Source organism: Trichomycterus rosablanca, chromosome 6 (genome assembly GCF_030014385.1).
Source record: "Trichomycterus rosablanca isolate fTriRos1 chromosome 6, fTriRos1.hap1, whole genome shotgun sequence".
Taxonomy (NCBI): Eukaryota; Metazoa; Chordata; class Actinopteri; order Siluriformes; family Trichomycteridae; genus Trichomycterus; species Trichomycterus rosablanca.
Window position 1 is genome coordinate 23,871,995 of NC_085993.1, and position 14,255 is coordinate 23,886,249.

A 14,255-nucleotide genomic window follows, 5' to 3' on the forward strand; every position below is an offset into this window, starting at 1 on the left:
AGTGGCTTTTCTTTAAGCCGAGTCTCGCTCCGGCCAACCCCAGTACACCTGCGAGCTGGGGTCAATGCCCGAGTGGCTTGCGTGTAGCCGTTATTGCTCCGGCCATTCCCAGTTGCAATATGCTGGTCTTAATGCCCCGAGTGGCTTACGCTGAAGCCGTTTGCACTCCGGTTATTCCCAGTCTCAACGAGCTGGCAGTAATGCCCGAGTGGCTTGCGTATAGCCGTTATCGCTCCGGCCATTCCCAGTCGCAATATGCTGGTCGTAATGCCCCGAGTGGCTCACGTAGAAGCCGTTATGCTCCGGTTATTCCCAGTCTCTAAATACTGGTGCTAACGCAGGAGTGGTTCGCTCTCTAAGCCGTGTCAATTCCGGCTCCTTCCCAGCCTTGTAGTGCTGGAGATACACTCGAGTGGTTTTTCTTTTAATTGATTTATCCCCCTTTCTTTTGATTACTTTACCCGGGTTTTCTGTTTGTTCTGTTAGTTCCCGTTGCAGCCTTAGTTAGTGCAAGGGCTTTCTTTTTATCCCCCTAGCGGTGGCGCACGAGGTTTGCGAACTCCTCGCACCTGAGCGACCTGGGTTCGTGCCTCGTGTTGGACTGCGCTTTTTCCCTTGTGTGTGTCTTTGTTTTTCCCTTACAGTTGCTAGTGGCGCCAGCAGCTCGTCCCCGTTCCTGTGCTGTTCCCCTTTTGTGCCGTTATTTGCTTATTATTATTATTATTTAATAAAAAAACTATTATTTAACACCTCTCTCTGCATCCTTGGGTCCTTGCTTCTCCCTCGTAACAGAAAGGTGCGACCATTTCTGGACTCAGTGGAGGACCCCCATTCTCTCCCAAGAAATCTTTTGAGGGGGCACTCCCTGGTTGCTTATAGCAACCTGGGGGAATCCCCCGGTTGCCTGTAGCAACCTGGGGGAACTGGACCGCTGGCTAGGGACCTCAGGAGAGGTCCCTTTAAGGAGGGGGTACTGTAAGGTTCTGTGGCGTTTGTGGGACTTACCACTCTTCCCCGACGTCACAGGCCTTACAGAGCAGTACTGAGCTAGGCCTTTAATAATAGGCCAGCTCGTTAGGGTGAACGACCTGCAGCTGCGGCTCCCTTATTTAAGGGCACGCCGCCTGGCTGCAGGCGTCGCACCTTCTGTCTTGTTTGCTCCTTTTGTTTTGGGCACTGCGGTGTCCGTGGGGACTGCTGACGGCTCCCCCACGCTTCTTTTGTAGTTTTAGAGGTACCCCCGGTGGCATAAGGCCATCAGGGTCAAGTCAAGTCAACTTTATTTATATAGCGCTTTTTACAATAGACATTGTCTCAAAGCAACTTTACAAAATCCAGGACCAACAGATACAAAAACCCCTGTTGAGCAAGCCGAGGGCGACTGTGGCAAGGAAAAACTCCCTGAAAATTACAGGAAGAAACCTTGAGAGGAACCAGACTCAGCAGGGCCCATCCTTCATGGGTGGCCTGGAGGATACTTTAAATAAATACACGATTTACACAAATCATACAAACACAGAATTAAATGATCTAAAAGTCATAACTGGTAATAAATAGATAAATAAACAATTAAATAATAATAGAGTTGTTATCCACTCTAGTCTTCAATAAAGTCTGTAGTGATTTCTTGTCGTTGCAATTACTCCAGACCCGTCACATCTGACAGGAGCAGCATCGTTGTCCCGGCAGTCTCGACTTCAATCCTTAACCTCGGCGGGTAAACAGGTTTCCATCAGAATGCCCTCGGGGTAAAACAACAGAGAATGTAGTTAATAATGTACAATGCTAGTTGACAAACAGTTTTACAGAGAGTTTTAGACTCCGGCAGCCCTAATTATTACAGCATAACTAAAAGGGAGAGCAAGCAGGTAACAAGGTCATGAAGGCTTTCACAGGACATCAGCGCCCATCTCCCCACCGTCACCAAACCTGAGTGATCGGACAAGAGAGGCAGAACGACAGCAACCCAACATCCCTGATCACCACAAGTTTCTATGACCAAGAACCCCCAAGCTCTGCGCCTTTGTCTATACTAATCAAAAGCCTGAGAAAATAAATATGTTTTCAGTCTAGACTTAAACATTGAGACTGTGTCCGAATCCCGAATAGAGGCAGGAAGATTATTCCAGAGTTGTGGAGCTTTGTAGGAAAACGCTCTTCCACCAGCCGTGATCTTTTTAATTTTAGGAACTATAAGTAACCCTGCATCTTGTGAACGAAGTGGACGCGCTGGGCTGTAGTGATTAATAAGTTCACTCAGATACTGTGGAGCCAGACCATGTAGCGCTTTATAAGTTAGTAAAAGTATTTTGTAATCAATGCGAAATTTAACTGGCAGCCAGTGTAGAGATGATAGAACAGGAGTAATATGGTCAAATTTTTTTGTTCTAGTTAGCACTCGAGCTGCTGCATTTTGAACTAACTGGAGTTTGTTTAAGGATCTACCAGAGCATCCAGTTAGAAGAGCATTACAATAATCTAACCGAGAAGTTATAAACGCATGGATCAGTTTTTCGGCGTCATTAACAGATAGTATATTTCTTATTTTAGAAATGTTACGCAAATGATAGAAAGCAACTCTAGTAATATTATTAACGTGTGTATCAAATGAGAGATCTGAATCTATTGTGACACCTAAGTTTTTTACATCTGGGCTGGGAGTAACAGAGAACGTGTTTAAGTTTAGCACCAGGTTAGACAATTTGTCTCTTGCAGCTTTAGAGCCAACAAGTAAAACCTCTGTTTTATCTGAATTAAGTAAAAGAAAGTTACACGACATCCAGTTTTTTATGTCGTTTACACAATCTTCTATCTTACTGATTGTGTCAGTATCATTTGGTTTGGCTGATATATACAGCTGTGTGTCATCTGCATAGCAGTGAAAGTTTATGCCATGTTTATGAATAATTTCACCTAGTGGAAGCATATAGAGTGTAAATAATAGCGGTCCCAGTACCGACCCCTGTGGAACACCATACTTTACTTTTGTAGTTTCCGAGCATTTATTATTTACATAAACGAATTGAGAGCGGTCAGTCAGATATGATTTAAACCAAGAGAGTGCGAGTCCTTTAACACCTACTGTATTTTCTAGCCTCTCCAGTAAAATGTTATGATCGACCGTATCAAACGCTGCACTAAGATCTAATAGAACAAGAAAAGAGACACATCCATTATCAGAAGACATTAACAACTCGTTAACTACTCTAATTAATGCGGTTTCGGTACTATGATTGGGTCTAAATCCTGATTGAAATTTTTCATGAATACAATTTTCATTCAAATAAGAACATAACTGTTTGGAAACGACTTTTTCTAATATCTTTGAGACAAAAGGAAGGTTTGAAATTGGCCTATAATTAGCTAGTACATGTGGATCAAGATTAGGTTTTTTAATCAGGGGTTTAATAACAGCACTTTTAAACAATTTAGGTACATATCCAAGGCTAAGGGATGCATTGATTAATGTAAGCAGGGGCTCTACAATAGCTGGGAGTAAATCTTTAAGTAAACGAGTTGGAACAGGATCGAGTATACACGATGATGACTTCGATGATTTAATCAACACAGTTAGTTCATTTTGGGAGATTGGATTAAAGGAATTTAGTTGGATTAACTCGTTACTATTATCACCACTGTTATCACCAATGCTGCTCGGAGTGAGTCCATACTTAACATTGGCAAGTGACACACTCTGACTCTGAAGTCGTATTTTTTCTATCTTGTCATTAAAGAATTTTAAAAAATCATCGCTGGTACAGTCAGGCGGTATATTAGATTCAGTTTCATTAACGTTTTTAGTTAATTTGGACACTGTCTCAAAAAGGAATCTGGGATTGTTTTTATTTTTCTCTATTAGGGATGAATAATATAAAGATTTAGCTTTTATAAGTGCATGTTTATACTCAGTTAGAGCATCTTTCCAAGCAATCTTATACACTTCTAGTGTAGTGTGACGCCACTTGCGTTCTAATTTTCGTGCTGCTTGTTTAAGTGCGCATGTGTGGTCATTGTACCAAGGAGCAAGTTTTTTCTCCCTAATCAGTTTAGTTTTGAGTGGGGCTACGTTATCTAAGGTTGTGCGCAGTACGGTCTCTAGGTTTTGAGTTGCCTGATCTAGTTCTTTAGGTTCTGATGCTGATATATTTGGTAATTCTGGTAGGCAGTTTATGAACGCTGCTGCAGTTGCAGATGTAATAGTGCGCTTATATTTAAAACGATTTGGTTGCTGTATATTATTGGACAGGGACACTTCATAAATTAGTAGAGAGTGATCAGAGATTAAGTCATTCTGTGGTATAATTTCCAGGTTGTCTATGTTTATACCATAAGTAAGTATTAAATCTAAGGTATGTTTACAGCGGTGAGTGGGTCCTGTTACATTTTGGGTGATGCCTAAGGATTCTAAAATAGAGTCAAACGCAATTTTGAGTGGATTACACTTATCCTCATAATGAATATTAAAGTCACCAACAATTAAAGCTTTCTTAGTTGATAAAACTAATTTAGAAAGAAAATCGGCAAATTCGTTAAGAAATTCTGAGTAAGGACCAGGGGGTCGATAAACAGTAACCAGTTTAAACATACTATTTTTATCAGATGAACATTTATTGGTTATGTCAGAGATAAGAACTTCAAACGAGTTTGTTATGGGAGATGATTTTACAGTAAGACCTATGTCTTTATCATAAATTGCGGCTATTCCTCCACCACGACCGCTAAGACGTGGCTTATGTTCATAACTGTAACCCGGAGGAGATGCTTCATTTAAACCTAGATACTCATCAGGTCTAGCCCAGGTCTCGGTTAAACACAGGGCACTAAGACTATTATCTGTAATTATTTCATTTACAATTACTGTTTTGCATGCAAGTGACCTGATGTTTAGAAGTCCTAACTTTAGTTTAACTTTACTAGGGTTTTCATGATGCTCATTTAGATTAATTTTAATTAAGTTATTATGACATACTTTTTGATTTTGTTTTGGCTTACACCTGCCACGGTAAACAGACACAGTCTCAATGGTTTGTGACCTAAGGATTCCAGGTGACGTCCGATGGCGACTCGCAGACAGTCGGTTAGGCCTGTTAGTCTGCTGCCTGGTCTTGGCTCTGGATAGTCATTTAACACTATCTGCCGCTACACTAACGCGGTGGTAAAGCCTGTCACCTATGCTGCAAGAAATGCGAGCAGCACCCTCCCACGTGGGGTGGACACCATCCCGCTTCAAAAGACCAGGCCTTCCCTCAAAGGTGGACCAGTTATCTACAAAATCAATGCAGTTTTCTGAGCACCATTTAGACATCCAGCGGTTCAGCGACAACAACCTGCTGTAGGTTTCGCCACTGGGTCGAATCGGTAAGGGGCCAGAGCACACTACTGCCTCAGACATCGACCTTGCTAACTCACACACCTCTTTAACATTACTCTTAGTAACCTCAGACTGCCGTAAACGAACATCATTAGTGCCGACGTGGATAACAATCTTCGAAAATCTACGATTAGCATTAGCCAGCACTTTTAGATTTGCTCTGATGTCAGGCGCCCTGGCCCCCGGAATACAAGTGACTATGGTTGCTGGTGTCTCTATGGGGGTTGCAATACGCACGTGTCGGAGCTGAGAATCTCCTATAACCAGAGCACTTACATTAACAGGCTTCTCAGCGGGTGGCTCACTGAGTGGGGAAAACCTGTTGGACACGTGCAACTGAGATGGTCGGTGCTTTTCCCTACGACTATGTCGCCGAGACGTCACCCAGTCGCCCCGCTGTGAGGGCTCTAATGCCGGAGTCTGGGGTTCTACACCTGAACTGCTGCCATTCGGGACTGCTACAGCTGAATCTAAGCACTCACTAGTAGTAGTCTGTTCTAAAGCCCGAATGCGCCCTTCTAACACTGAGATCTTCTCCGTCAGACTAACAACTAATCTACACTTATCACATGTAAAGTTATCACTAAACACGGAGAAGGAATAACTGAACATATTACACTCGGAACATGGATATAATGCTCCTGCTGGGGCCATAGTAGCAAAGAAATGTACTTAGCTTTACAAGATGAGTTGGAGATGATGTTAATGTTGGATTCACCGGCGCTTCTGCTGGTAGTCACAGAAGAACGGCTTTAATTCCGGATGAAACAGGCGATGATGAGCTGGAATACAAAAACCACCAACCAAACAACACAAACGCGCTTCGTTCGGACAAAAGCGACTGTAATTCTAAAGGAGAACGGTGTTATGCGCTGGTGTACTAAACAAATAAACGCGCTTCCTACGAACAGAAACGGTTATAACTCCCCACAAAACAAAGGTGTTTTAAGAGCTGAAATACAGAACACAACCAAACACAACCGCGCTTCGTGCGGACCGAAAACGGTTTTAATTCTGGATAATTATGATGTTTATGCGCTGAAGTACAAAAACAAACAAAACCGGCTTCGTTCGGATGCCGGTAGCAGAAGTTTCCTAGTTTCCAACACAGCACGAATTTACGTTAGTAAACACAAGCGCTTTTTTTTACGATAAACAAAATAAAACTAAATCAACAACACACGGAAGATTAACGTATAAATTATATGTTTAAAACATACGTATATAAAAAGTTATTTAGCTAAAGGCTACAAACAAACAACTAGGCTAGCGTACAAACAAATGCCGGTAGCAGAAGTTTCCTAGTTTCCAACACAGCACGAATTTACGTTAGTAAACACAAGCGCTTTTTTACGATAGACAAAATAAAACTAAATCAACAACACACGGAAGATTAACGTATAAATTATATGTTTAAAACATACGTATATAAAAAGTTATTTAGCTAAAGGCTACAAACAAACAACTAGGCTAGCGTCTCAGTGTGCGTAACACCGGAAGTGAGACAATCCTTTGCAGTGCCTCAACCACCTTCGTCACTCCTTGTACATCTGAGGAGTTGTTACACGGAGAGGAAGAGCCCACCAATATTGGTTCGGAAGGAGGGTTCGCCCCAGCCCCCAGGGTGTGTAGACCGCAAGGTTGAGGTAATTAGCTTTTCTTTTACCTTCTTAGAAGTAGCGTGGTGCGATGTCGTGCAGTCCTCGTACTGTTTTTATTTTACCCGTTAGCATTTAGCATTAGCGGGTGAAGCCAGCCCCGTGACACGGCGCTGGTCCTCTCACCGCTAATGTCTTCCTAGCTAATCTAGCTGTGGTATTCGGCAACCGGTGGGTGGCGACTCGGTAAGACACTCGGTTGGTCTGCCAGCACCCCCGGTTCGAATCCGCACTAGGAGCTTGTGTAACTGTTTTGTTAACCGGTTCTCTTTACTCAGTTTTCATAACAGAGTGGCTCTAGCTGCGGCTGATGACGGAGCCCTCTGTTTCCCCCGAACTTCGCCAGAGGCGATTTCGGGGTTTTTGTAGCTTAAAACAATTATTCTGGGATTCTGCAACCGCTGGGTGGCGACACCGCTAAGTGCGCGGCTGTACTGCCAGCTTCCCCGGTTCGAATCCGCACCCTTTTTGTGTGCTTTAACAGATTGGCTCTAGCTGCGGCTGATGAAGGAGCCGTCTGTTACCCCGAACTGCGCCAGAGGCGATTTCGGGGCTTTGTAGCTTAAAACATTTAGTCTGGGATTCTGCAACCGCTGGGTGGCGACACCGCCAAGCGCGTGGCCGTACTGCCAGCTCACCCGGTTCGAATCTGCACCCCTTTTCGTGTGCTTTAACAGATTGGCTCTAGCTGCGGCTGATAACGGAGCCGTCTGTTACCTCGAACTGCGCCTGAGGCGATTTCGAGGCTTTGTAGCTTAAAATAATTGTAGCACCTTAAGCGCATGTAGTTATCTGCTGTCCCCCGCTGCAGCAGCGCGCTGGTTACGCGCCCGGCTCTCACCCGAGCGGCCGGGGTTCGCGCCCAGCGTCTTTTAGTTTTCTTCTTTTCTTTTTGTTGCTGCCTGCATTCCCCAGCTGAAGTCCATCGGGGTTCCTTATGTTTGTTTTTGAGTTCTGTTTTGTGTGTGATGTTCTTTGTTTTTCTGTTAATAAATAAACTTTTATTTACTTTAACTCCGCGCTTGAGTCCTCCTTCCACCCACGTAACAAATACATGTTTCACATTGTCCACAGCCCAAGATTTGCGCTCCTTGCACCATTGAAACCGACGTTTGGCATTGGCACGAGTGACCAAAGGTTTGGCTATAGCAGCCCGGCCGTGTATATTGACCCTGTGGAGCTCCCGACGGACAGTTCTGGTGGAAACAGGAGAGTTGAGGTGCACATTTAATTCTGCCGTGGTTTGGGCAGCCGTGGTTTTATGTTTTTTGGATACAATCCGGGTTAGCACCCGAACATCCCTTTCAGACAGCTTCCTCTTGCGTCCACAGTTAATCCTGTTGGATGTGGTTTGTCCTTCTTGGTGGTATGCTGACATTACCCTGGATACCGTGGCTCTTGATACATCACAAAGACTTGCTGTCTTGGTCACAGATGCGCCAGCAAGACGTGCACCAACAATTTGTCCTCTTTTGAACTCTGGTATGTCACCCATAATGTTGTGTGCATTGCAATATTTTGAGCAAAACTGTGCTCTTACCCTGCTAATTGAACCTTCACACTCTGCTCTTACTGGTGCAATGTGCAATTAATGAAGATTGGCCACCAGACTGGTCCAATTTAGCCATGAAACCTCCCACACTAAAATGACAGGTGTTTCAGTTATTTTGTCCAACCCCTGTATGTGACAGTAAGGGCGGCACGGTGGCTTAGTGGGTAGCACTGTTGCCTCACAAAAAGGAGGTCCTGGGTTCGATCCCCAGGTGGGGCGGTCCGGGTCCTTTCTGTGCTGAGTTTGCATGTTCTCCCCGTCCTATAGATACCTAGCCGCTAGATGCACAAACCAGTGCATTGTAGTGCCGGTCCCAAGCCCGGATAAAATAGGGAGGGTTGTGTCAGGAAGGGCATCCGGCGTAAAAATTGTGCCAAATCAATGCGCGGATCATGATCCGCCGAGAGCCGACCCCGCAACCAAACGGGACAAAAGGCCAAGGAAAAGAAGAAGAAGTATGTGACAGTAAAATAACTGTGTTGCTGTTATTTTACAGTGCATGTATCATAATTTAACAGTTTTTAATTTAAATTTGACAGTAGAAAACAAATTACTGTTTATTTACAAATGCTACTTTTGCAATTAATTCTTATTGTGGTGTCGGGTCAGCAAAAGAGACCAGAGTCAAAGAGACCAGTGGAAATGGATTTTCATACTTTTTAATTGAACTGAGTGGAGTAGAAGTCCACCAAAAGCAATTCAACATGCCAAAATTGTAGTTCAACATAAACACTTCTAACATCAATCTCATCAGCCTTGACGCCACATCACACAGATACTCTTTTGTAATATACTCAGTTACTTAATCATTTATGCAAAGATTTACATTATAAAACACAATTATTTACACTGAGAGGCATCATGGAAGCCCCAGAACATCCATGCCCACTCTCACTAACTCAGCGAGCCTGCATTGCTCGCCATATTATTAATCCTCACAAATAAAATAGTAGAATTCGAGAAGGATAAACTTTCAAGAAAATGTTGTGTTTTATTTACAGTCCTCACTGATATGTACAGCTTTACTGAACTGCATGTGTTTTGGCATCAGTGAGTCTTGGCTGCATAAAAACCAGTCAGTGGTTTGTGACATGTTCCTCCATGGACTGGTAGTCTTACTGTTGAGTATGGTCTTCCTTTTCTGGCTCATCAGTTTTTATACTGTGCAATCTTTACCCATCAATCTATAGGTAATCACCCACAATGTAAAGCTGAAGGCATGGTTTTTATCATGAACCATTTCTAAATGCAACATGTATAACGTCATGTAGACCAACATTGTTAACTATGTTAAAGCATCTACAGTCCATTGCAATCCATTTAACACCAGTGTTTGTAATGTTCCCACGACGTGTATAGGCAATGGGCTTTCCATCCAAATTCCTCTGAAATAAAGTTGTCTGAGCTCATTTTGCCTGTAACGCGTATTCATACGCATATTCAAGGCGTGCTTTGACTAAAGATTATATTGAAGCATCAATTAATAACGGTAGTTTTGTCTAGTGATGATTTCTCACGCTTTTTAAAAACAAAAATTATTATTAAAAATACACTACATTTTGCAATATGTAGTAGCAGCAGCAGCTAGAGTAATTTGTAACTCACAACCGCAAACTGGAAAAAGACCGGTGTTATCGCTATACAGTATAAACACAATGTTGCTATGTTAAAGCAGTATAAATGACCACAGTAACGTATGTTCAAAGTAGCACAAACATAGCCCAATAAAAATTGTTTGATAAAAAATGTTATTCTCGATTAATTTTTTTATTAAAAATTTAACGCGTTAATCGCATTAATTAACGCAATTAACGACAGCCCTAATGCTAACATATGTTATTTTCTTAAGTTACATTTTTTTATATATGTCCCCATTGCAGTATATTCCAATATTTTTATACTCCTCCTCCGAAATTTATTACGGATGTAATGTTCTCAGGCAAAGCAAAGATGTTTGTGGTAGGGCAAAAACTTATTCTTCATGTGTAACTGTTGTTTCTACTGTTTTAAGCTATATATGTACAGTAGATATATGTATATCAGATGGTTAGAGCATGGTGGTAATAACACCAAGTTTGCAGGTTTGATCCCTGTACAGGCCGCTTTAGCTTTACTGGGACAGTGGTAGCTCAGTGGGTAGAGCTTTAGATTAGTAATCAAAAGGTGGTGGGCTCAAATCTTGGCTCTGCCATGCAGCCACTGTTGGGCCCTTATCCCTTTTAGCTCCAAGGGTGCCTTACAATGGCTGACCCTGCCCTCTCATCCCGGCTTCCAAACGAGCTGGGATATGCAAAACAAGGATTTAATTGTACTGTACATCTGTATATGTACAGTATACATGACAAATAAAGGCATTCATTTATATATATATATATGAAGTGGTTAAGCACCTGTTTTCTTATTGTATAGTTTCAGAAGTGAATACTTAGAGCTAATACACAGTTGCTTGATACATAAATCAAAGAGGTCTTCTTGTTCCATCCATTTTGTGTCTCAGTGTACTTACTCATTTATTAAATTTGCTATGCTGCCATTTGATGCAAAGCCCACTAAAATTGTTCTTGCACATTATGCCTTCATCCCCCTTTCCCCCCTGGAAGTGCAGATTTCTGGCTGAGATCAGCATAACATTATGAAGTGCTCAAGCTTATTATCTCTCCTACTGTTCCTCTACTGATTCTGTGACTCAAAATAATCTCCAAATACAAACACATTTTTTGTCACTGAGATACTGCGCCCGTGTGATGACAGTTGCAATCTCACTGTTGCACAAGAGCACAGTGAAACAAGGACAGAAAGGCAGAAAAAAAAAACCACAAGGGAGGCCAGGGTGATTGATAATGTGTAGCTTTTAGTCGCCTGGAGGTACAAAAGGACGTACTGACACCCAGCTGTGTCTTTGGATTTTGGGATGTTAATTTACTGGCTGTCCTGATGTAATAGTTCACCTTATATACAGAGGTGATTTAATGCTCCTTGCAAAAGGACATTTTAAAATAGATTGGATGAGCATCACTAGTGAGGGCTCAAAGATTGATTTCAATAACACATGGACAAATTATAATAATGAAAACCAAACATAACAGTTGAGGTTTAGTCCAAAATGTTAACTCTCAGTCTAATCTGACTATTAAACCCTTATGTATTTGGCATCAGTATCAGAGTGTTTTTCTTTAAATTGGGAATGAGACTCACTGTGGCACAGTTTTGGAGATTTTTATCTGCCATCCTAAAGGCCAGACTTATTAAAGCTTGTGAGATTATCACATACTTGTAAACGTGTAAATCCATAAATGATTACAATGGGTTTTCAGTTGCTTTCCTCATCAATATCATCTTCTCAATTTAGGCAAGGTGTTGAAGGTGTCATGTAGTTTCCACTTCCTAAAAATGGTTCAATGTACACAGAAGGGTGGCTAAAGCCTCTAAAATATATAGGGCAGTGCTATCGTGCATCTACACAGATGTGATTAACTACTTTCTCCTGGAGCTTTTTTAGTCAAGCCATAGTAAATTATTTGCCTTAAAATGTAATGCTGGTAATTGAATCCTTAAGGATCAGCCAGGTTTTATCCTGAAGTATTTAAAATCACTACAGTTTATGTCAGGTGGAGGACAATTATACTGATGTGTAAACTGGAAGGTCATAGTTTGTAACTGAGTAAGTTTATAATGATTTATAAAAGATAAGATTAATAAAATATATGATCACTTTTTAAATCCAAGTACTATTAACATTTTAATAAATTAGATTTGTATTACATTTTAAAATGTAATAAAAAAGATAAATTACAATATTATTTTCACTTGATGTTGAACATTGTTAGATTTAAATATTTCAGAGTTTAATGTTAGACAGGATTTTGACAGGGCAAGATGATTCCCTATAGACACTATTTTTAGGCATCAAGTATTTCATGATTTAAGCAGTATAAACAGCACAGACAGAAACAGTAAAAGTGATATTAGATTCTCGTCATCGTACATGTGAGAAAACATTTTCCCCCAGCACACACTAAGGTACAGATTGGACTAATAAAAAAGATTAATCAAGCACATTGTGAATTAAAAAAAATGCTTATTTAGACTACTGGAAAAATTAATAATAGTTAATTATAAGATGATAATGTATGACCCAATATCATGGTTATGATGGAACAGTCCCCTCCACAATTATTGTAACTGCTGGTTAAAAGAAGGGTTATAAAGTTGCAATCAAAATTCAACCCCTATTGCAAATTAAGTTTATTAGCAAAATTTACAAACTTGCAGCTGTTTGAAGTAAACCAGTCAAAGAAGACCAATTTAAACAGCTCGACACAACTAACATAACAAGTGGTTCATCCAAATTCAACACAACATGTCACTTATAATGACTAATGCAGTTTCAGAATTATTAAACCACCTGAATAGAAACCTTCAAACCGTCTTAAGAGCACAAATTTGGTTGCCGCTAAGGTGGCGCAGCAGTAAACCATGCTAGCACAACAGAGCTGACATTTCGAACTCGTCAGTTTGAAACTCAGCTCTGCCATCCGACTGGGCTGGGTGGCTACATGAACAACGATTGGCTGTTGTTCATAGGGGAGAATAAGCCAGATAGGGGCTCCGAATTACGACCTCTGCTGGCTGATTGATGGCGTCTGCAAAGAGTCAAGGAATAATGCGGAGCAGGGTGTGGCTCTCCTTGCACAAAGCTGATCCACATATGAACTCGCCTCGTGCAGGTGAAAAGAAGAAAAAAAGACACGTGTCGGAGGGTGTGTGTGTCAGTCTCGCTCTACTCAGTCAGGGTGTGCTTGAAATTATTAATTAGGTGTGCTTGAGATAAAATGCATCAAATACCTGGACTGGGTAGAGGTTTGTTGACTGTGATGTTTGACTGCTTGTTAAAAATATGTCTCGAACAGTTGTCCAAAAAGTAAAGAGATAATTGCCTTGCATAAACAAGTCAAAGGTTACAGAAATAGCAAATGCACAAAATGTTTTTAAAGATACAGTTGGAAGCATGGTTCGCAAGTTTAAATTTAAAAATCCCTGATTCCCCCCGCAAAAGACCTGCAGCAAGATTTGGTGGCAGCAGGCACTAAGGTCTGCACAGGTTTGCATTCCCTTCCCAAACACCAACAAGTGTTCAAAACCGTATGGATAAGCCAAAGATGTTTTGGGAGTCTGTTCTGTGGAGGTGAAACACAACTGGAACTATGGATGAGTGGTATATCGGGAGGAGGAAGAATGTAGGATACACTGAACACCCTGCCTATAGTGAAGCATGGTGGTGGCTTGGTGATGCTCTGGGGCTGCTTTGCTTTTCTAGCATTAAAACCTGCAGTGTATGATGGGCAAGATGCATTTAATACTGTACAATCTTCCTTTACCAATAAAAAACCCCACAAAGTATTAGATTGGAGAATACAGATAAGGGAATTTTAGACCACTCCTCATTTCAGAATCTCTACAGATTATCCAGGGTCCTTTCGTTAGTACACTTTTTTCTTCTCACCTGGCAGGTTTTCTATGGGGTTTAGATTAGGAAACTATGATGTCCATGACAGAAGCTTAACTTTGCATTAATTCAATGATTTTTTTTGTTGATCTGGACATTGTCCTGCTGGTGGATCCAGTGGTGATGCATTCATTTGTTTAATGGCAGGGGCAGACAGATTTTAAAATG

General features: G+C 41.5%; 1 protein-coding gene across 4 annotated transcripts in view; it reads left to right on the forward strand.

Moving 5' to 3' along the window:
* rims4 (regulating synaptic membrane exocytosis 4) overlaps positions 1-14,255 on the forward strand; it is a 60,590-nt gene that overhangs the window by 9,441 nt on the left and 36,894 nt on the right. Inside the window, exon 2 of one of the 4 annotated variants that reach the window (XM_062996740.1) lies at positions 4,369-4,371. The exons of the other annotated variants lie outside the window; for them this stretch is intronic. Coding sequence (XP_062852810.1) covers positions 4,369-4,371 — 3 coding nt within the window. The remainder of the gene's footprint in view (positions 1-4,368; positions 4,372-14,255) is intronic. 4 annotated transcript variants of the gene reach the window in all.